The sequence below is a fragment of the Nycticebus coucang genome, chromosome 1 (assembly GCF_027406575.1).
Source record: "Nycticebus coucang isolate mNycCou1 chromosome 1, mNycCou1.pri, whole genome shotgun sequence".
NCBI classification, from domain to species: domain Eukaryota; kingdom Metazoa; phylum Chordata; class Mammalia; order Primates; family Lorisidae; genus Nycticebus; species Nycticebus coucang.
The window spans coordinates 159,767,670-159,789,042 of NC_069780.1; the positions used below are offsets into that span (position 1 = coordinate 159,767,670).

Below are 21,373 nucleotides of genomic sequence, written 5' to 3' on the forward strand. Positions count from 1 at the left end.
TTAGAGGTTTTATTTACATATTAAAGGAATTCTAACTAATTCTATAAAGATACTGAAGTGTATTCCTATGGTTTTTGTATTTAACTAAAAACTTAATTTTGCAAACACCTTGTTAAGACCATTTATATATCTGTATCATATTTTGGCATCCTGGCTTTTAATTTTCCTTTATCCTGGAAGATCAAGGGAACAAACGGACAGGTTACAAGAGCAGATATTCTTCAGGTTGGTCTCCGAGAATTGCTGAATGCCCTCTTTTCTAATCCGATGGATGACAACTTAATTTGTGCAGTAAAATTACTGAAGGTAGGTTTTACTTTTAATTTTTAACCGTTTACCCGTTTAATTTTTAACTTAGAAAAAGGGAAACAGAGTACACAAATGAATTCAATATTATTTAAGTTAAATATTGACATTTTATTTGCTGTTCAGTATATTGAAAAAGCAATATAAGCTTAACGTTTATAGTTGTAAGTAACAAAACATGGAAATCCTTCACCCCATCCCCATCTGCAAATTCCTTCTTTTTCCTTTATGTCTATATATGTTCTCTTATGATCTTATTCCTTTTTGTGACTTTTTTCTTGCTAGTTGAAGATCTTTGATTTTTTTTCCCCCATAGTACAGAGGTTGACCTCATTATTGAGTAAACCTCCAAGTATTACATTGTTTATCCATTCCACAAATTCATAAGTGTTTATCAAGGAACATTGAGATTACTATCAGTTTGGTGGGTCAGTAATCATGTGTACTTTATATGGTCAGGTTATGCATATTTTCCTTCTAAATGCTGAACCAGTATGTACTCAAATCAATAGTGACTGAATACATCTCTTTGCCTCCATCCTTACAACGATGGATATAATCAGTCTTGGTTTTTGTTTCGTTTTAGATGAATAAAAACAAAAACCTCATTTTACTGATTTTTCTGATCACCAATGAATTTAAGCATTTCCTTGTGTTTTTTAGCCATTGTCATTAGTTTCTGTGGATTGCCTATTTAAATCCTTAACTCATCTTTTTTTTTGCTGATGGAGTTTGTGTATGTGTTTTAATTCATAGCTTCTGTATATGTTGCATATTTCAAAATAGCATATTCAGGCTCAGCTCCCGTAGCACAGTGGTTACAGCACCAGCCACATACACCAAAGTTGGCCGTTTCAAACCCAGCCCAGGCCAGCTAACCAACAATGACAGCTACAACAAAAAATAGCCGGGTGTTGTGGTGAACACCTGTAGTCCCAGCTACTTGGGAGGCTGAGGCAAAATAATCACTTAAGCTCAAGAGTTTGAGGTTGCTGTGAGCTATGACGCCACAGCACTCTACCATGGACGACTTAGTAAGACTGTTTCAAAAAAAAAGTAACATAATAGCCTGTCTTAGTCATACAGGAAATATAACCCGTGGTTAAAGTTCTGTAGTTAATTTCTTACAGCCAAGAAGAACATAGAGGGTATAGAGATCTCTTAATATTAGATGGTAGAGAATAATTGAAACTATTTAACTTGATAAATTCATCTTGTTCACCTCACCTTTGAACTACTAGTAATCTTTTTAGAATTTCTTTCAGAATTTAGAATTGAATAACTATCAATTTGGTATTTTACAACACCTGCTTTTTTTAGTTGACAGGGTCAGTTTTGGAAGATGCATGGAAGGAAAAAGGAAAGACTGACATGGAGGAAATTATTCAGAGAATCGAAAATGTTGTCCTAGATGCAAACTGCAGCAGGTAAGAAAAGAAATAAGGTAGACAGCCAGTAGATCTCAATTTCTTGCATTTTCTTTCGAGGTTATAAAAATCTGTTGTAATTCATCAGGGTAATTGAAATCTTACAGATCTGCAGAAATATTTTCTTTAAAGGAATAATTTACCTATGGGTTCTGTTTACTAGCCATTTTGTTCAGTTACATTTAGAAATTGAGAAAGTTAAGATGTTCCTGTGTTTAGTGAGTCCAGTGAAAAATAAAATGATTCAGACTAACTTGTTCAGCAAATACTTGGGTAAAATACTACTGAAAGTATAGTAGAACACACGAAAATGTTTGAAAAGTAGCCACTGCCTTTAAGGACCTTATAGTCAGTTATGTGAAACAAATAAGAAACGTAGAGGTTATAGAGATTTCTTAATATTAGATGGTAGAGAATAATTGAAACTATTTAACTTGGTAAATTCATCTTGCTCACCTCATCTTTGAATTCTAATCTTTCTTTAAGACATTTTAAGTGAATTTATGTCATTTAGGAAAGTCAGAAAATCTAGCTTTGATTGCTAGATATACATCTTAAAGTTTTAAGCCATTGGGCGGCTCCTGTGGCTCAGTGAGTAGGGCTCTGGCCCCATATGCCAAGGGTGGCGGGTTCAAACCCAGCCCCGGCCAAACTGCAACAAAAAAATAAAAATAGCCGGGCGTTGTGGCGGGTGCCTGTAGTCCCAGCTGCTTGGGAGGCTGAGGCAAGAGAATCGTGTAAGCCCAAGAGTTAGAGGTTGCTGTGAGCCGTGTGACATCACAGCACTCTACTCGAGGGCCGTACAGTGAAACTCTGTCTCTACAAAAAAAAAAAAAGTTTTAGGCCATCAAGTCTTAAAAGAGTTTGAGATATTTTTAAGAGCTTGACACTTAATGGTGGGTACAGTTTAACTCACTTTCAACTTTGTCTGCAGAGACGTAAAACAGATGCTTCTGAAACTTGTAGAACTCCGGTCTAGTAACTGGGGTAGAGTTCATGCAACTTCAACATACAGAGAAGCAACACCTGAAAATGATCCTAACTACTTTATGGTATGCCGGTATTTATATTTTCAGTTTTGCATATTGCTTGAGTTCAATTTTGGAAGTTAGATGAGTTATTCAAAGCTGTTCTCAGAGTTCAGTGCCTAATAGCTCTCTTCACTGGCTTAGGTTGACATGACAACCAGCAGACTAGGTAAATTAAGACAAGAGAACTAGAATTCTCTTTCTCCGTGGTGGACTGGAGAAAGAGCCATCCAAAGAGAGATTGGTAAGGATTGGACTTGAGTGAGCGCAGGTATGCCAGGAAGCAGTTTTTCCAGAGAATTCATAACCAAGGACCTGCATCTCAGAATGACTTTGTATGTTATAGTAAAATAAAAAATGGTTACCAGGCCAGTGATGCCCTAAAGCTTCTAATGACCAAACGTAAATCAACTATGGAGAAACATTCCTCCAGCCCCAGTCTTGGAAATTCTTTAAGAAATGCTGAGGTAGTGAGAAACCATAGCTAAAAGTGAGTTGACACTAAATCACAATGCACAACAGAACAGTTCACCATGAATGGACAGACAGTAGACAGCACAGTTAGAACAAGAATGGAAATCTGAAAACCACAGAGACTTTCCCAGTGAAGTGAAAATGGCTGCTAGGAAGTTTGTTTGTTTGTTTGTTATGCTTTTTCTTGCATTATCAGGTGCAGATGAGTGACATCAGCAATGCTCCATTAATTAAAGTACTTAAAAAAATGAATTCTAAAATGATTACGTATTTTTATCACTTTGATTCATCCTAGAATGAACCAACATTTTATACATCTGATGGTGTTCCTTTTACTGCAGCTGATCCAGGTATGTTGTCTCACAGTCATTTCCCCCACCCCTAGTTTTTGTTAAAGTAGTAAATCACAGAAAACTACATTCTCATAAGCACAGAAATGTAATTTTTTGACATGTTCACATTGTTCTAAAATACTAGGGTAAAGGTATGGCTTACCTTTCTTTACCCTAGTATTTTTCACAGTGACTATGAACATTCATCACATACAGTATATTGTCACTTTAACAAAAAATTCCTCAATTAAATGCAACTATTTTCATCTTATATTTCCTCTGTTTTGTTTTTCTATTCTTAAACTTTCAGGTAATTAGAATGGAAGAGAAAGATGATTCTAGTTCATTGTAGTCAGCAACAGATATTAATCTGGGTCAATGCTTACCAATACCAAGAATTACAGATTTCATTAGTGCATGGTAGGTCTAAAGTTAATATAGAGCCTAAGTCTCTAGAGACACTTCCACTTCCAGAAGAGGGTCATTTATAAAAAGATTACTTTGTGATGGATGAGACTGTAGGGTGAGGAAGAAATTTTTCACATCTGGTATAAAATATAATGGCTTGTGGTTGGAATTTTTCCATTTACTTCCTCTGGATTGCAGGCATTTGTCAATCCTGTGCCTCTTATTCAAAGAAGTTTCTTAGGTTGAGAAAGTAGAATTAGTTATAGGCCACGAGCATCTTCACCGTCAATGAATATTGCTAAATTGCTTTCCAGTGTGATTATGTCATTTAATATTCCCACCAGCAGCATATGAGGTTCTGGCTCCTCCACATCAGCAGTAATTCTTATTAGACCTAGTCTGTCAGTCTGATTGTATTAAATTCTCTCTTGTTGTCATTTTATTTCCCAGAATAGTGATACTGAATTTCTTTCCTTATCCTGTTGACTTTGATTTCTTCCTTTGAGAACTGCCTGTTTGTACTGCCTCTCTGCCCACTATCTGTTGAATCATTTGTGTGTCTTACTGATTTGTAATTCCTTATGTAGTCTAGAAAAAATGATTCTTAGCAGACAGTTCAGTTAACTTTTCCCAGTACATGGCTGTTTTTCCATTTAGTTCATAATATATAGAACTTTGGGGGTTTTAATGTAAACAAACTTTATAAGAAAGCTTTCTTAGCACTATCAAATTCCATTTGATTTAAAAATCTCTGCTTTTCATATTTAGGTCTTGAATCCACATAGCTAACTTTAACATATGGGATATAGTAGGAGTTAGACATCTTTTCCATGGTCTGTTGTCTCAGCAATAGATATTAAGTCAAATTTCCTCTTCATTAGAGTAATCCCTCTCTATTATATATCATGTAACTCTTCTGTAAATTTGTGTCTTATTCATGTGGATCTCTTTTTTGTCTTTCTACACCAATGTCACTCTTAATTATTTTTGCCTTACTGTAAATTTTTCTGTATCTGGTAAGACAAAAATCTTCCATCTTAGTAAAACTTGATTTACTTTGGTTCTTGTTTTTCATCTTTGTCTAATTTATCCTATCTATTTCTGATGACTCTTTTGTTCATAAAAATTCACTGTGGTTTTTCAGTTTCTTTTCAAGGAAAAGAAGTTACAGACAGCCAGTAGATCTCAATTTTCATGCTTTTTCTTTGTGGGTTATATTTTAATTTAATTTCATCAAAGTAATTAAAATCTTACTGACCTACAGAATAACCAGACTGGATTTTGTTTCTGTATTTTGACCTTTTCTCAAAGTTTAATTCTTCTCTCATCATTCTAAACATTATATTTGTTTTGTTTTATTATCCCTTTTAATTCTAACCCTGCTGTTATTTCCGATTATCACATTTGATAAATGATTTCCTTAACTCTTCTAAACTTTTACTTGGAAATGATATCCAACTTACAGAAAAGTTACAGAAGTAAAAATTGCATGACAAATATTCATCACCTTTTTACCTACCTAGATGTGCTTTTTGTTAAGTTATTTTATCATTTGTGCTTTCTCAACTTTTTTCTAAACAATTTGGGGTTACGTATATTATAATTCTGTGCTTTAACTGTCTTTTTTTTTTTTCTTTCATGAAAATGCTTTTGTGGCTTGGATTGTGTAAACTTCCATCCAAAATGGTTTTATATTTGCTTCTGCCAGGAGCCACAATGGGTATCACTGACTTGGAACTTCATATCATTGGAGTTCTTTATGTGGGTAGCGGAAATTTGAGGTATAGGGCCATTGTTAAAAAATTCTCTGGGGAACCACTTTCTCCAAAGTTCTTTGTCCTCACTTCAAACCTAGGCAGAGATAGCCAAGCTTCCTTCCTCTTTTAGACAAAAACAACCACTGAGGTATTTTTTTTGTTTTTTCCTGGCACACCTTTTGCTTAAGATACCAGACCTTTAAGGATTCCAGGTTTGTGCAGGGTGAGAGGGACACAGAGCATGAATTCTATCTTCCTGTTTCACATGGGCCGGAGACCTTGCTTTCCAATTTGTGGGTTTTAAAGTGTAAAGCCCGCTGGTTATAGAGACCAACACCATCAACTAACCTTCTGGCTCTAACAGTTGCTGTAGTTTAGGTAGGGCCTTTCAGTTCCTTTTTTGTCATCTGATGAGTTGAATTTTTTTTGTGTGTGAGAACTCGTCCATACCTTTAAAATAATGTCTTATCTAGTACCTCAAGCATTTGTAGCAGGAAGATTTTATGATTAAAATTGTCCCTAAATTATCAAAATTGAATATCAAAATGTCATCAAGCCTTGGAGTTAGTTGGGGGTTTTTTGTTTTGTTTTTTTGAGACAGAGTCTCACTATGTCGCCCTTGGTAAAATGCTGTGGCATCACACCTTACTGCAACCTCAAACTCTTGGTCTTAAGTAATTCTCTTGCCTCAGCCTTCCAAGTAGCTGGGACTACAGGTGCTCACCACAACGCCCGGCAATTCTTTTTCTTGCAGTTGTTATTGTTCTTTAGCAGGCCCGGGCTGGGTTCAAACCCATCAGCCTCGGTGCATGTGGCCAGCTCCCTACTCACTGGGCTATAGGTGCCCAGCCTAGAGTTAGTTTTATAAAGACCAATAGTCTTGGGAAAACACGGTCTTTACCCAGCCTAATGTAATTATTACAATATCCGTTTAAAATAAGAGTTGTCATCTGTTTATAAGAAACTAATTTTAAAAAAAAAAAAAAGAAACTAATTTTAAGGTAACCAATCACAATTTTACTAGTCAGACATATAATCCTAAAAGGTGTTACTTAGCTCTTAAGACAGTTGGCATGTGGAGAGTTACATCACCTGTGTCACATTGAAAGACCCAACATGATTGCAAGAGGGACTTTACCTAACAATTGCAATCAGTGTAACCTGGCTTATTGTACCCTCAATGAATCCCCAACAGTAAAAAAAAAGAAAGAAAGACCCAATAAAGGGAAAGTTAGTGGAGCTGAAACATACCAGGTAGCTGCCTTCCTGGTCTCTGAAGGAAGGAAAGAAAAGAAAATACCCTATGCTCAGAACCTTTCATATGTTAACCGAGAAGCAGATAACTTTCTTTACTTGTGGAGGAGAAATGGGGGAGCTGGAAATCAGAAGTGTTAGATTAAAATCTATTCGTATGGAAGGAGTGGTCTTCTTGAACAGTGGTATAACCAATATTTTGTTTGATGGAAAGCAGCAGTAGAGAATGTAAGCAGTACACATTGGCTGTGGAATGTACTCTGTCATACTACAGTGACTTTGATTTCCCACTTAAGTATTAATGTAATTTTAAGAATGATAAGCATGTAGGAGAGCAAAGCAAGCCAGTTGGAGTATAAGTGTGATAAATCCTGTTTTTTTACAAAGTTGGGAGTTTACTACTATTTCAACATTGGATCTACTTAAAAGACATATTAAGTTTTTAGGGGTAACTGGTTGCTTCTTACAGAGTTTCTTTTTTTTTTTTAGCTTTTCATTTTTCTCCTATGTTGTCTCATAGATTACCAAGAGAAGTATCAAGAGTTACTTGAAAGAGAAGATTTTTTTCCAGATTATGAAGAAAATGGAACAGATTTATCAGGGGCTGGTGATCCGTAAGTTTTCTTTAATTATTAACTTTCTGCGTCTAATTTGTAAATGGAGGTTAGACTAGATGAAAGTAGCTTATGAAAGAATGACATTTTCATTTGATAGTATTATATCATATAGTATGTTTATATGCTAAAAATTTTCCAAAAATCTCATTCAGACTGGTTCTGAAAATCTATAGTTAAGGAAAATTTCTATTAAAAAATAACTTAGGCAGTGCCTCTGGCTCAGTGGGTAGGGTGCCAACCCCTGTATACCAAGGGTGGTGTGTTCAACCAGCCCTGGCCAAACTGCAACAACAAAAAAAATAGCTGGGCGTTGTGGCGGGCGCCTGTAGTCCCAGCTACTCGGAAGGCTGAGGCAAGAGAATTGACTAAGCCCAAGAGTTGGAGGTTGCTGTGAGCTGTGTGATGCCACGGCACTCTACCGAGAGCGATAAAGTGAGACCCTGTCTCTACCAAAAAAATGATAATAATAACTTAAGCTTGTTTATTTTTTCAAGATAGTTTCAATTATACCTAGACTTTAAGAACCAGCAGCACAGTGGTTATGGCGCCAGTCACATACATCGAGGGTGGCAGGTTCGAACCCGGCCCTGGCCTACTAAAGAACTGCAACAACAACAACAAAAATAGCCAGGTGTTGTGGCGGGCGCCTGTAGTCCCAACTACATGGGAGGCTGAGGCAAGAGAATCGCTTAAGCCCAAAAGTTTGAGGTTGCTGTGAGCTGTGATGCCACAGCACTCTACTGGGGGTGATGTAATGAGACTGTCTCAAAAAAAAAAAAAATAAGCTCTAATATTTCAATATCTTGAACAATTTCTATGCCTGTTTCTATAAAATAGGAATAGTAATACCCAACTCTTTTTTTTTAAGAACTAAATGAAAATACATAAATACTTGACAGGCTTCTGGCATATAGTAAAAGGCTCAAATCTTAGCTGTTAAAGGATAAATTAAGAATATAAAGAAAACAGATGATATAAAATTAAAAGATATAAAGTATAGTCCTGTTCATATGTCTGTTTCTTCACCTGCCACTCTCTGTAATTAAAGATACCTTTAATGTATTACTTTGCCATCAGATTGCACTTCCCTTTTCTAATGGAATAATAAATTGTAAGGTTTAATCCCAGATCTGTTAACAACTTGTGTGTACTGGGCGGCGCCTGTGGCTCAGTCGGTAGGGCGCCGGCCCCATATACCGAGGGTGGCGGGTTCAAACCCGGCCCCGGCCAAACTGCAACCAAAAAATAGCTGGGCGTCGTGGTGGGCGCCTGTAGTCCCAGCTACTCGGGAGGCTGAGGCAAGAGAATCGCTTAAGCCCAGGAGTTGGAGGTTGCTGTGAGCTGTGTGAGGCCACGGCACTCTACCAAGGGCCATAAAGTGAGACTCTGTCTCTACAAAAAAAAAAAAAAAAAAAAAAAACACAACTTGTGTGTATTTAGACAGCTACTTAGATTCTTTTCTTCCTAATTGAGTGGAGGTGGGGAGGGGAGTAAGTTACACTTGCGACTTCCTATTCTTAACATCCCATGTTGTGTGTTGTATGTTTAAAAAGGTGAACCATCTTTATTCTAGTAATATTTTAATTACGGGTCAGTTTAAAATCTGGAAATACAGTTTTCCCCTGCTTATGTATACTAGTTTAATAGAAAATATTAATAAAATATAGCAATGTAAGGACTTAGGCAGAATTAGGAAGATTTCAGTGCTGCTTGAGTATACCCATGGAAGTTAAAGTTGTTCTTGGCATTAAACTTCAGGTTATCCTCTTAGGATTTTGTTCAGTAAACAGCATATTTTCTTGCCCTAATGAATTTATGATAGTTTTAACAAATGACCTTGTACTGGAAATGGGGAAGAAATAGAAAAAGACATATCAGCAATTGGTAGGATTGTTAAGAGCTTTGTCACACTTACAGGTAGAGGGATTATTGGGGGTGAAGGGGATCCTGTAACTAGTGTCATGTTGTAGAGGAAAAAGTGTAAAAATGGGAAAAATCTGGAGTTGGACAAATTCTGGCCCTGCCACATACTTACCCAGATTTTACATTATTTAACCTCTTAGAATCTTTTTTTTTTTTTTGAGACAGAATCTCACTTCATCATCCTTGGTATAGTGCTGTGGCGTCACAGTTCACAGCAACCTCCAGCTCCTGGGCTTGGCGATTCTCTTGCCTCAGCTTCCTAAATAGCTGGGACTTACAGGCGCCTGACACAACGCCCGGCTATTTTTTTGTTGCAGTTTGGCCGTGCCGGGTTTGAACCCGCCACCCTTGGTATATGGAGCTGTTGCCCTACTCACTGAGCCACAGGTGCTGCCCCCTCCTAGAATCTTTTTACATCTCTAAAATGAAGATAATTCCAGTCTCTTAAGATGGCCCCATATACCGAGGGTGGCAGGTTCAAACTGGCCCTGGCCAAACTGCAACAAAAAAATAGCTGGGTTTTGTGGCAAGTGCCTGTAGTCCCAGCTACTTGGGAGGCTGAGGCAAAAGAATCACCTAAGCCCAAGAGCTGGTGCTGTGAGCTATGATGCCGTGGCATTCTACCGAGGGCAACAAAGTGAGGCTTTGTCTCTAAAAAAAAAAAAAAGAGAGAGAGAGAGAGATGGCTATGGGAATTCAGTAAGAATTTATATTAAATCCTTAATTGTTTTTTTTTTTTTTTTTTTTTTGTAGAGACAGAGTTTCACTTTATGGCCCTCGGTAGAGTGCCATGGCATCACACAGCTCACAGCAACCTCCAACTCCTGGGCTTAAGCGATTCTCTTGCCTCAGCCTCCCGAGTAGCTGGGACTACAGGTGCCCACCACAACATCCGGCTATTTTTTTGTTGCAGTTCGGCCGGGGCCGGGTTTGAACCCACCACCCTCGGTATATGGGGCTGCCGGCCTACCGACTGAGCCACAGGTGCCTCCCCCTTAATTGGTTTTTTAAATTATTCCCCCAAATGTGAGTCACTATGAAAAATTTTGAGACAGATTGTGTTATGACCCATTTACTTCCAAGAAACACAGTTGACAGCGTGTTTTCTGATTCATCTGTTAAAGTTTCACCTTGCTGGGCTTATCAGTGTTGCTGGGCTTCATTTGTTTCCATCCTTGTGGATTTTAAATTTTTGTGATTTTTTTTTTGTGTGTGTGTGAGTGTGTGTGTACCTCTGAACTCTTGTATGGCCCATGTATTTAGGGAAATAAACTACCTCATAATTGGAAAAAATCTGGGATAGGTGGGAGGTGCCTATGGCTCAAAGGAGTAGGGTGGCTGGCCCCATATACCGGAGGTGGCGGGTTCAAACCCAGCCCAAAAACTGAAAGAAAAAAAAAGAAATCTGGAATACATGGTGCCAAAAATAGCTTCTTATGAAAGTTTTATTCCAAATAAATAGGAATGTGACTAAATTGCCATTGTGGGAATAACACTTTCTTACGTTCAGTAAACATATGAAGTATTAATGCATCACTAGAAGCATATTTGAAGTTATGTTCTGATTTTACTATAATTCTTTATTGGTAAGGTAAATATATTAGTATCAATCTTGAGCCCCAAGTGTATATGTCAAATCTTTTGATTAAACTTCTAAGTTATAGAATTTAACATACATAAATGTATAGCAGAATCATTAGATATTAGGGACTTAGTGTAAAATTTCACTCATCAAATTAAGCATTTGGTTGTATGAAGACTGCCATTTATGTAATCTGAAGTTAGGTTTAAGGTCTGTTATAACTCAGTCTAGGAAAGTTATATTGTCTTTTCATGGCTTAACATCTCAGATACCTTCTGAATTAAAAAACATAATGGGAGGGTGGCGCTTATAGCTCCAGTGGTAAGCACTGGCCATATACACTGAGGCTGGCGAGTTCGAACCTAGCCCAGGCCAGCTAAAACAATAATGACAACTGCAACAACGAGAAAATAGCTGGGTGTTGTGGCCGGTACCTGTAGTTGCAGCTGCTTGTGAGGCTGAAGCAAGAGAATGGCTTAAGCCCAAGAGTTTGAGGTTGCTGTGAGCTGTGATACTACAGCCCTCTACCCAGGACAACAGCTTGAGACTCTGTCTCCAAAAAAAAGGGGGGGGGGGGCAAGACTTTACCTAACAAATGCAATCAGTGTAACCTGGTTAACCTGATTTCTTGTACCCTCAATGAATCCCCCACAATAAATAAGAGAAAAAAAAGAGTCAAAAAAGGAGCAAAAACCTACTTAATGGGTACAGTGAACACTATTTGGGTGATGAGGCACACTTAATAGTCATGAATTAAGCATAACAAAAGCAATCCATGTAACCAAAAACATTTATACTCTGCCAATATTTTGAGTAAACAAAAGAAAAGCATAATCATTTTTGCTTCATTTACAGATACTTGGATGATATTGATGATGAGATGGACCCAGAGATAGAAGAAGCTTATGAAAAGTTTTGTTTGGAATCAGAGCGTAAGCGAAAACAATAAAGTTAAATTTCAGCTGTTTAGGTATGCTGATTGAGCGGAACACAGGAAAGCAAGAAAATGTGTTACACTTATACCAAATTAAGGATGTTGAGTTATGTTACTAATGTATGCAACTTTAATTTTGTTTAACACTATCTGCCAAAATAAACTTTATTCCCTATAACTTAATGTGTATATATATATAATAGTTTATTATGTACAGTTAATTCCACTGTTTTGGCTGCAATAAAATCGATTTTGAAATAAATGAAATGTTGAATTTTGCTAGCTGGTTAGATGCTTATCCTTTAAATTCTACTTTTGAAGGGGAAAAGTGTTAGTCTGGAAGTACATATTAGTACACAAATGTAGCATCTTTTTTAGATAAGAGTATTATAGTTTTCACTTTAGTTTGATATTTAGTGTCTCAGTAAACTGAATTTCAGATATGAATCAGAATCATGAAAAATCTTCCACTAAAGTCTTGGAATAGGTCATTAACTGATTTACATATGCAGATGCTGTCTTGATACCAAGGGCTTTTAAAATGTCATTAAAAAAAAAGAAAGGACTCCCAGCTAAACAACCAATACTCTTCACTGAGAATTTATTCCAGTTTACTCTAGGGTTGTTTTTCCCTGACTAACTTCATTACCCTAAGGCATAGAACATTATTCTGCTTTATTTATATGTCTTTCTCATTTTTATTTTGTAGCATGGGTTGCATTGACTTTTTTACTAGAAAATTTTACTAGATATTTGTCATTCAAGTTTTCATCTGCTTTATAATTGAGGATCACTTTTCTAATACTTTTATTATAATGTGGTACCACCTCAGCCCTATTTAAGTAATATTTTTACCTAATGTCAAATCTTTTTCCAACTAATTAAAAATAAAATTTATGTACAAAATGATTGCTTGTAAATATGCATGTAAATAGTTCTGTTAATAACCCATTGTTTTACATCTGGTACATCTGTGTCTGCTAATACAGTTAGCTTTCTCACTTTTCAGCTTGTTTGTTCAGTCTGAATTAAAATTAGACTTTGAAAATAAAACTTCAGTAGTTCCGTTTCCTCTAAGTTTATGAAGTGGTGTTTTGGTATCTTAAAGAATTCACTATGAACTTTTGTTTATATGACATAAATTAAAGGTTTAAAATCAAAGAAACCGTATTAATGGAGAAGATACTCAACTCAGTGTTTGAATTAGAATTCAATAATATGGCTACTCAAAACATTAACAAATGTAAAACATTAAAATTAAGATTTCTTTAGAAGGCGTATATATATGTAATTAGAATTTTTGGAAACTGTAATAATTGTTAGTCTCTTTTTCAAAATGTCTCCTTTTATCTGGTGACTGATACCATAACCAGCAGTTCTCTGAAGACAATGCCTATTACAAATGTCAAGAGGAAGAGGGGCAGTACATTAGACCAGGGACCAAGGAATACTAATTGCATATACTTCAAACTTCTAGCAGTTGCTGTATGAATAACCCACTAGCACATTGTCACCAACTACTGCTTCGCTTTCAGTAGCTACCAACAAGATGGATATTCCAGATATTACAGCTGCTGAAATTACCAAGCATGGTGTAATATAACCATTTTATTATATACTCAGGAAATTGGACAGGGCACAATGGGGATGACATTTCTCTATTTCATAATGTCCGAGGCCTACACTACAAAAATGAAAGGCTTGGAGAGTAGTAGGCTGAACATTAGGGGGCTGTAATCATGTCCTCTTAAATGGCTGGTACCTAGACTGAGATGACTTTGAGCCAAGACTAGATCTAAATTGTTGACCACACCACCTATGCTCACAGCAGAGGGTTGGGATTTCTCACAGCAAGTCAGCTGGATTCTTAGAATGGGCAACGAGACACGAAAAGAGACTGTTTGGAAGTCATGCAGCGTAACTTCACATTCTCTTGGTACAGAGTCACTGAAGCCAGGTGAGATAGAAGGCCCTCCAGGAGTACGTGGACATGTTACAAGACTGCCCTGGTACATAAGGAGAGGAAGAGTTGGCCCTGTGCCACAATCACTGACCTTTAGTATTGTCATGTATTCAAGAATGTGTCAGTCTTCAGTATGGATTATTAGTACAAGTCTTCAATGTGCAAGGACATAGGTGCCAGTAAATACAGTCTTGTGTTCTGGCAACAAGACGCAAATAAGGGTCTTGGCCTGACAGTCGTGTCATCATCTGTCTTTGTGTTACTAGTGCCCTCCAGCCAAAGGCTACCAGAAATATACTGATACCTGCACATACTGGTTTTATTTTTTCAGTGAAGGAAAATATACACCTTGGAACTGTGAGTGTATCAGTAGGAGGGTGTTAGAAAATTAGGATTTGGGTTTTAGTTGAATAATTCAGGGACCATCTAAAACACTGAAGGTTCACTGTAGACTGGGTGTTGTCAGAAAGCAAGGGTAATTCTACAATTATGTGTTCATTAAATCTTACCTGTAGGGAGGACAGATGAGTATGGGTTAAGTTGTACTTGTTTTGGAAAAAAGATGAGTCACATTTAGAGGATGTTTGATACGAATGTAAAAAAATGCAGTTCTGAAAGCCACATTTCTTTTGATGAAGGCATATTCAACAGCCAATGGAGAAAAATTTTAAATGCAGACCAAGTAACAAGAGTTCATGAGAATGAGAGGAGATAGGATTCCCACATGTGGTGAATAGCTGGCCTGTAATAAGAGGGAACCTTCCTGTACAGGAAGAGGAGGGATGAAGTGAATGCAGACACATTTCTTTTTCCTCATGAAGCAAGTAATGAGGGGTTAAAAGGACTGTTAAAGAGAGAATTTGGTTTAGCTCAGCGGCCAGGGTACCAGCCACATACAAAGGGGCTGGTGGGTTTGAACCTGGCCTGGACCTGCCAAAAAACAATAACAACTACCAACAAAAAAAATAGCCCAGTGTTGTGGCGGGCACCTGTAGTCCCAGCTACTTGAGAGGCTGAGGCAAGAGAATCACTTAAGCCTAAGAGCTTGAGGTTGCTGTGAGCTGTGATGCTACAGCACTCTACCTACGGTGACATAGACTGTCTAAAAAAAAAAAAGATTTGAAATAGACAAAAGAGGGATTAAAAAGATATGCAGTAAGACCATGGGCAGCACTGACAGCCTACCTGAAAGTGGTGACCATAAATTTACAGTGGTGCAAACAGTGGAAGCACGCCCTCCAGCTCCCAGGATGTGGAAGCAGTGTTAGGTTCCTCCAGGTTTGGTGTTTGCTAGGCTGATGTGATAGGGCAGCAGTATACAGGAGCTTATTTAGTCTTACCATCTAGTCAACCTGATACCACTGGCTCGAGCCTGTCTTCTAACACAGTCATGTATTTGACTTGCAAACAAGGGGACCAGAAGAACCTAATTTGGTGCATTCCACAAGGGGCAGAGGGTGCGGTCTTAAGGCTTGTGTTACTTCTGAATTCTGAGTAAACTCTAAGGGAAGAAAGATGAGAAGTGGGAACTAATTAGGGATTGGGTGCTGTCAGGAGATGAGGGTGGTTTGGCAACTGGATATAAATTGTACTTTGGAAGAAACATTTCCCATTAATTTTGCAACTAGCTTCAACCTAATTTTAAGGTGTTCTTTTGTTTGTTCCCCCCCTCCCCCCCCCCCCGATTTGAGCTGGGTGTGGTGGCTTATGTCTATAATCCCAGCACTGAGGCGGGTAGGAGGCCAGGCGCAGTGGCTCACGCCTATAATCCTAGACCTTTGGGAAGCCAAGGCGGGTGGATAGCTTGAGCTCATGGGTTCAAGACCAGCCTGAGCAAAAAGTGAGACCCTGTCTCTACTAAAAACAGAAAAACTGAGGCAAGAGTATCGCTTGAGCCCAAGAGTTTGAGGTTACTATCAGCTACAACGCCATAGCACTCTACTCAGGGCAACAGCTTGAGACTCTGTCTCAAAAAATAAAAAAAAAAAAAAGGAGGGAGGCAGGAGAACCACTTGAGGCTAGGAGTTTGAGACCAGACTAGGCAAAATAGCAAAACCCTGTTTCTACAAAATGCTTTTTAATTAGCCAGACGTGGCGGTTTTCACCTGTAGTACTCCTAGCTTCTTGAGAGACTGAGGCAGGAAGATCACTTGGGCCCAGGATTCAAGACAGCAGTGAGCTAATCAACCCCCACTTCCAGCCTTAGTAACAGAGTAAGACCTCAAAAAAAAAGAAAGCTCTCATTTCTCTCCAACCACAGTTCTATGTCTGCTTCTTAGACTTCTCAAGTGTCTCCATTTTCTTCCATTTCCTTCTCTCTTACTTGCTTTTCAAACCTAAGCTCCTGACCTCACTTTGGTCCTCAGTAGTCACCAATGACCTCCATGTCACTAAATCCAGTAAACACTTTATTCTTAGTTTGTCCTCTGGCAATATGTGACATTATCAGGTGATATCAAAATTGAAAACCTCTAGGCATCTAGGACACAATCACTTGCTTTCTAGCTTCACGCTATTCCTCCTCAATGCTTTCGTGGGCTTCTCTTCCTTTATCAGGTAGTCTGTACACATTGGTGTTCTTGTACTATCTCATCTTCCTTGGCTTCAGTTAGCAGCTATCAGCCAGTGACTTCGAGACTTGTTTCTGTCTCCTAATACCAGACCTTTACTAACTTGCCAAGTTTACCAGGTGGACATACCATTTAAATCATGTTATCCCTAAATTTGCTCTTCCTTATTGATGGTGCTGTCTCCCCTCCTTTTGCACCAACCAAAACCCCTGGCACTGTTTTTGACTCCCACATCTCCCTCAATACCCAGGTTCAGTCATCACCAAGAACGTAATCTTCTAAATATTTCCTTTTTGTTGTTGAGACAGAGTCTCACTATGTAGCCCTGGGTAGAGTGCTATGGCATCACAGCTCACAGCAACCTCTTGCCTCAGCCTCCCAAGTAGCTGGGACTACAGGCACCCGCCACAATGCTGGCTATTTTTTTGTTGCAGTTGTCATTGTTGTTTAGCTGGTTCAGGCTGGGTTCAAACTCACCAGCCTTGGTGCATGTGGCTCAGTACCCATAGCACAGTGGTTACAGCACCAACCACATACACCGAGGGTGGTGAGTTCAAACCTGGCCCAGGCCAACTAAACGGCTGCAACAAAAAAGCCAGGCATTGTGGCAGGTGCCTGTAGTCCCAGGGAGGCTGAGGCAAGAGAATCACTTAAGCCCAAGAATTGGAGGTTGCTGTGAACTGTGATGCCATAGCACTTTACCGAGGACGACATAGTGAGACTGTCTGAAAAAAAAAATTTTTTTTTTTGTGGAGATGGGGATTGCTATTGCCCAGGCTGATCTTCAACTCCTGGCCTCAAGCAACCCTCCCACTTTTGCCCCCCAAAGTGCTAGTATTATAACCTTTTTAAAATAGAGGTCAATGTAGAGAGTCAGATTTCTTCCCATCCTTTGCTTGTTTTCTTTGCTTAAAGACCTTGTAATAAAAAAAAAAAAATAGTTATACCCCCAATAAAGCTGTTTAAAAAACAACTTAGCCAAAGATAGGCACCTTTTCTTAATGTGGAATCTGAAAATATAAAACAGAAATACAAATGCATAATGATCAAGTCTCTGCCTTGCCCCTGTAGTCCCACTTCAGGGTTCTCTCCCCTTAAAGTTTCTCTCTTCCCACTAACCATGCTTAAACTACACTTGCTTTCTTCCAGCCCTTTCAAGGAAAACGATCTTTCCTTTGGGCCTTAGGTCCCTAACCTGGGGACGTTACTCTGCTTGAAACTTCTCTCCCTACTTTACTTAGCTAATGCATACTTAAACTTCAGATTTCAGTGGAAATACTGCCTCAGCCTAAACTAAATCTGCTCACTAGAGGTATACCTCAGAGATAAGGGGCGCTCACTTGCAGATACTGGTAACAACAAAAGCAAATATCACAAAGTGAGCTGGGAATTTTTTGGTTTCCCAGTGCATGTAAACGTTATATTTATATTATACTGTAGTCTATAAAGTGTGCAATAGCATTATGTCTTAAAAAATGTACAAACCTTAATTTAAAAATGATATGTTGCTAGAAACAAAAAGCTAATTATCATCTGAGCTTTCACGTAATGGTCTTTTTACTGGTGAAGCATCTTGTGTTGTTGACTGTGCTGACTGGCTGACTGATCAGGGTGCTGGTTACTGAAGGTTGAGCAATTTCTTTTTCTTTTTTTTTTGGACAGAGTCTCTGTTGCCCTGTGGGTACAGTGCCACGGCATCACAGCTCACAGCAACATCAAACTGTTGAGATCAAGCGATCCTCTTACCACAGCTTCAGCCTCCCGAGTATCTGGGACTATAGGCACCTGCCACCATGCCTGGGTAGTTTTTGTATTTTTCAGTAGATATGGTGTCTTGCTCATGTTCAGGCTGGTCTCGAACTTCTGAGTTCAGGTGATCCACCTGCCTCAGCCTCCCAGAGTGCTAGGAGCCACCATTCCCAGCTAGGAATTTCTTAAAATAAGACAAGTTTTCACATAAATTGACTCTTCTTTTCACAAAATATTTCTCTAGCATGCAATGCTATTAGCATTTTTACTCACCATAGAACTTCTTTCAAAATTGGAGTCAGTCCTCTTAAACCCTGCTGCTACTTTGGAATTTGTGCAATATTCCGAATCTTCTGCTGTCATTTCAACAACGTTCACAGCATCTTCACTAGGAATACATTCCATCTCAAGAAATACTTTCATTGCCTATCCATAAGAAGCAACTCCTCATCCATTCATGTTTTATCATGAGATTGCAGTAATTCAGTCACCTCTTCAGACTCTACTTCTAATTCTAGTGCTCTTCCTGTTGTCACATTTGCAGTTACTCCCTCTACTTAAGACTTGTGTCCCTTAAATTCATCCATGAGTGTTGGAAACAATTTTTCCAAACTCCTGTTATGTTGATATTTCGATCTCCTCCCATGAATCACAAATGTTCCCAATGGCATCTAGAATGGTGAATCCTTTCCAGAACGTTTTCTTTATTTTTTTACAGTTTTTGGCTGGGGCGGGGTTTGAACCCACCACCTCCCATATATGGGGCCAGCGCCCTACTCCTTGTGCCACAGGTGCTGTCCCCAGAACGTTTTCAATTTACTTTTCTCAGATCTATCAGAGGAATACTTATTTATAGCAGCAATAGCCTACAAAGTATATTTCTTTCTTTTTTTTTTTTTTTTTTGGGACAAAGTCTCAAGCTGTGGCCCTGGTAGAGTACTAGGGCGTCACAGCTCACAGCAACCTCCAACTCTAGGGTTTAAGCGATTCTCTTGCCTCAGCCTCCCAAGTAGCTTGGACTACAAGTGCCTGCCACAACGCCCGGCTATTTTTGGGGAGGTGGAGTGGGGTGGTTTGTAGTTATCATCATTGTTGTTTGGCAGGCCGGGGCTGGATTCGAACCCGCCAGCTCTGGTGTATGTGGCTGGCACCCTACCCGCTTGAGGTATAGGCGCCAAGCCTAAAGTATATTTCTTAAATGCTAAGACTTAAAAGTCAGGCTCAGTGCCTGTAGCTAAGTGGTTAGGTGCCAGCCACATACATCTGGACTGGTGGGTTGGAACCCAGCCCGAGCCTGGTAAACAACAACAATAAAAATAACCAGTTGTTGTGGCAGGCGCCTGTAATCTCAGATACTTGGGAGCCTGAGGCAAGGTGACATAGTGAATCTCTGTCTCAAAAAAAAAAAAAAAAATTAAAAATCAAAATTAGTCCCCAATACACAGGCTACAGAATGGCTATTATGTTAGCAGACATGAAAACAACATTCATCTTCTGTGCATCTCCATCAGAGCTCTTGGGTGACCAGGTACATTGTCAACGAGTAGTAATATTTTGAAAAGAATTTTTTTCTAAGAAGTAGGTCTCAACAATGGGCTTATAATAGTCAGTAAACCATGATGTAAACAGATGTGCTGTCATCCAGGCTTTTCTAGATAACATTTGGTTATTTCTAGAGTACAGCCAGAGTAGATTTATTATAATTTCTAAGGATCCTAAGAAATGGTAAGTGAGCATTGGCTTCAACTTAGTCACTAGCTGCATTAACCCCTCACAAGAGAGTCAGCCTGTCCTTTGAAGTTTTGAAGCAAGACATTGACGTCTCATTTCTAGTTATGAAAATTCTTGATGCATCTTTCCATGGAAGGCTGTTTCATCTATGGTGAAAATCTGGTTAGTGTAGCCATCTTCATCTGTGATCTTAGTTAGCTGTTTGGTTAACTTGCTTCAGTGTCTCCCATCAGCACTTACTGCTTCACCTTGCACTTTTATGTTCTGCTGCTTTCCTTAAACCTCATGAACCAATCTCTGCTAACTTACAACTTTTCTTCTGTAGTTTCCTTACCTCTCTTAGATTTCATAGATTGAAGATTGTAAGGGCCTTGCTCTGGATTAGGTTTTGGCTTACGAAATGTGACTGGTTTCAAACTTTCTCTGGATCAGCAGTAAGACTATTTTGGTTTCCTACCATGCATGTGTTTGGTGGTGTAGCATTTCTAATTTCCTTCAAGAACTTTTCCTTTGCATTCACAACTTGGCTGTTTGGCACAAGAGGTCTGGATTTTGGCCTATTTCAATATGACTTCTACAGGTTTAATCATTTCTAGCTTTTGATTTAAAGTGAGAAATATGTGACTCTGCCCTTTGATCAAACACTTAGAGGCCTTTGTAGAGTTAATTGGACTAATTTAAATACTGTTGGGTCTCAGAGAATAGGGAGGTCTAAAACAAGGAAGATGAGACATGTCAGACAGTGGAGCAGACACAATCAATTCAGTTCACCCTCCTATGTGTGGTCTGTGGGTCCCCCAAATAATTACAATGATAGCAACAAAACTCACTGATCACAGATCACCGCAACAGATATAATAATAATAAAACACTTTAAAATATTGTGAGAAACATGAAGTGAACACATGCTATTGGAAAAATGGCTCTGATAGACTTACTCAAGACTGGGCTGCCACAAACCGTCATTTGTAGTAAATGTAGTATCTGCAAAGTGCAATTATGCAAAGTATAATAAAATGACTTATGCCTGTATATGCTGTGACAAGCTTCTGTATTTTATCTTAGGAATAATTACCACAACTGTGACCAAACGCTTGTTTAGTCTTTTAATCTTTAGCCCCCATCATCACCCTGAAAGAACTGGGCCTCCTTCTCTCCTTTATCCCCACCATGCCTCATACTCTCCATAAAGACTTGTTTAGTGGCACTAAATAAATATAGCAGACATGTTAACTTGCCATTTTAGAAAAAAAAAAATAGTGCAGATACTTAGTTGGAAGACCTATTTTCTGATACCAATTTAGGAAAAAAATGTATC

At 38.6% G+C, this 21,373-nt stretch overlaps 1 protein-coding gene across 3 annotated transcripts in view; it reads left to right on the forward strand.

Annotated features, from left to right (window-relative positions):
• Nucleotides 1-12,316, forward strand: part of PAIP1 (poly(A) binding protein interacting protein 1) — a 34,349-nt gene extending 22,033 nt beyond the window's left edge. For all 3 annotated transcript variants that reach the window (XM_053591125.1, XM_053591116.1, XM_053591108.1), the window contains exons 6-11: nucleotides 181-306; nucleotides 1,627-1,733; nucleotides 2,668-2,785; nucleotides 3,531-3,585; nucleotides 7,507-7,600; nucleotides 11,964-12,316. In XM_053591125.1, the coding sequence (XP_053447100.1) occupies nucleotides 181-306; nucleotides 1,627-1,733; nucleotides 2,668-2,785; nucleotides 3,531-3,585; nucleotides 7,507-7,600; nucleotides 11,964-12,057 (594 nt within the window). In that variant the 3' untranslated portion in view covers nucleotides 12,058-12,316. The remainder of the gene's footprint in view (nucleotides 1-180; nucleotides 307-1,626; nucleotides 1,734-2,667; nucleotides 2,786-3,530; nucleotides 3,586-7,506; nucleotides 7,601-11,963) is intronic.
• The last annotated feature ends 9,057 nt before the right edge of the window (nucleotides 12,317-21,373 follow it).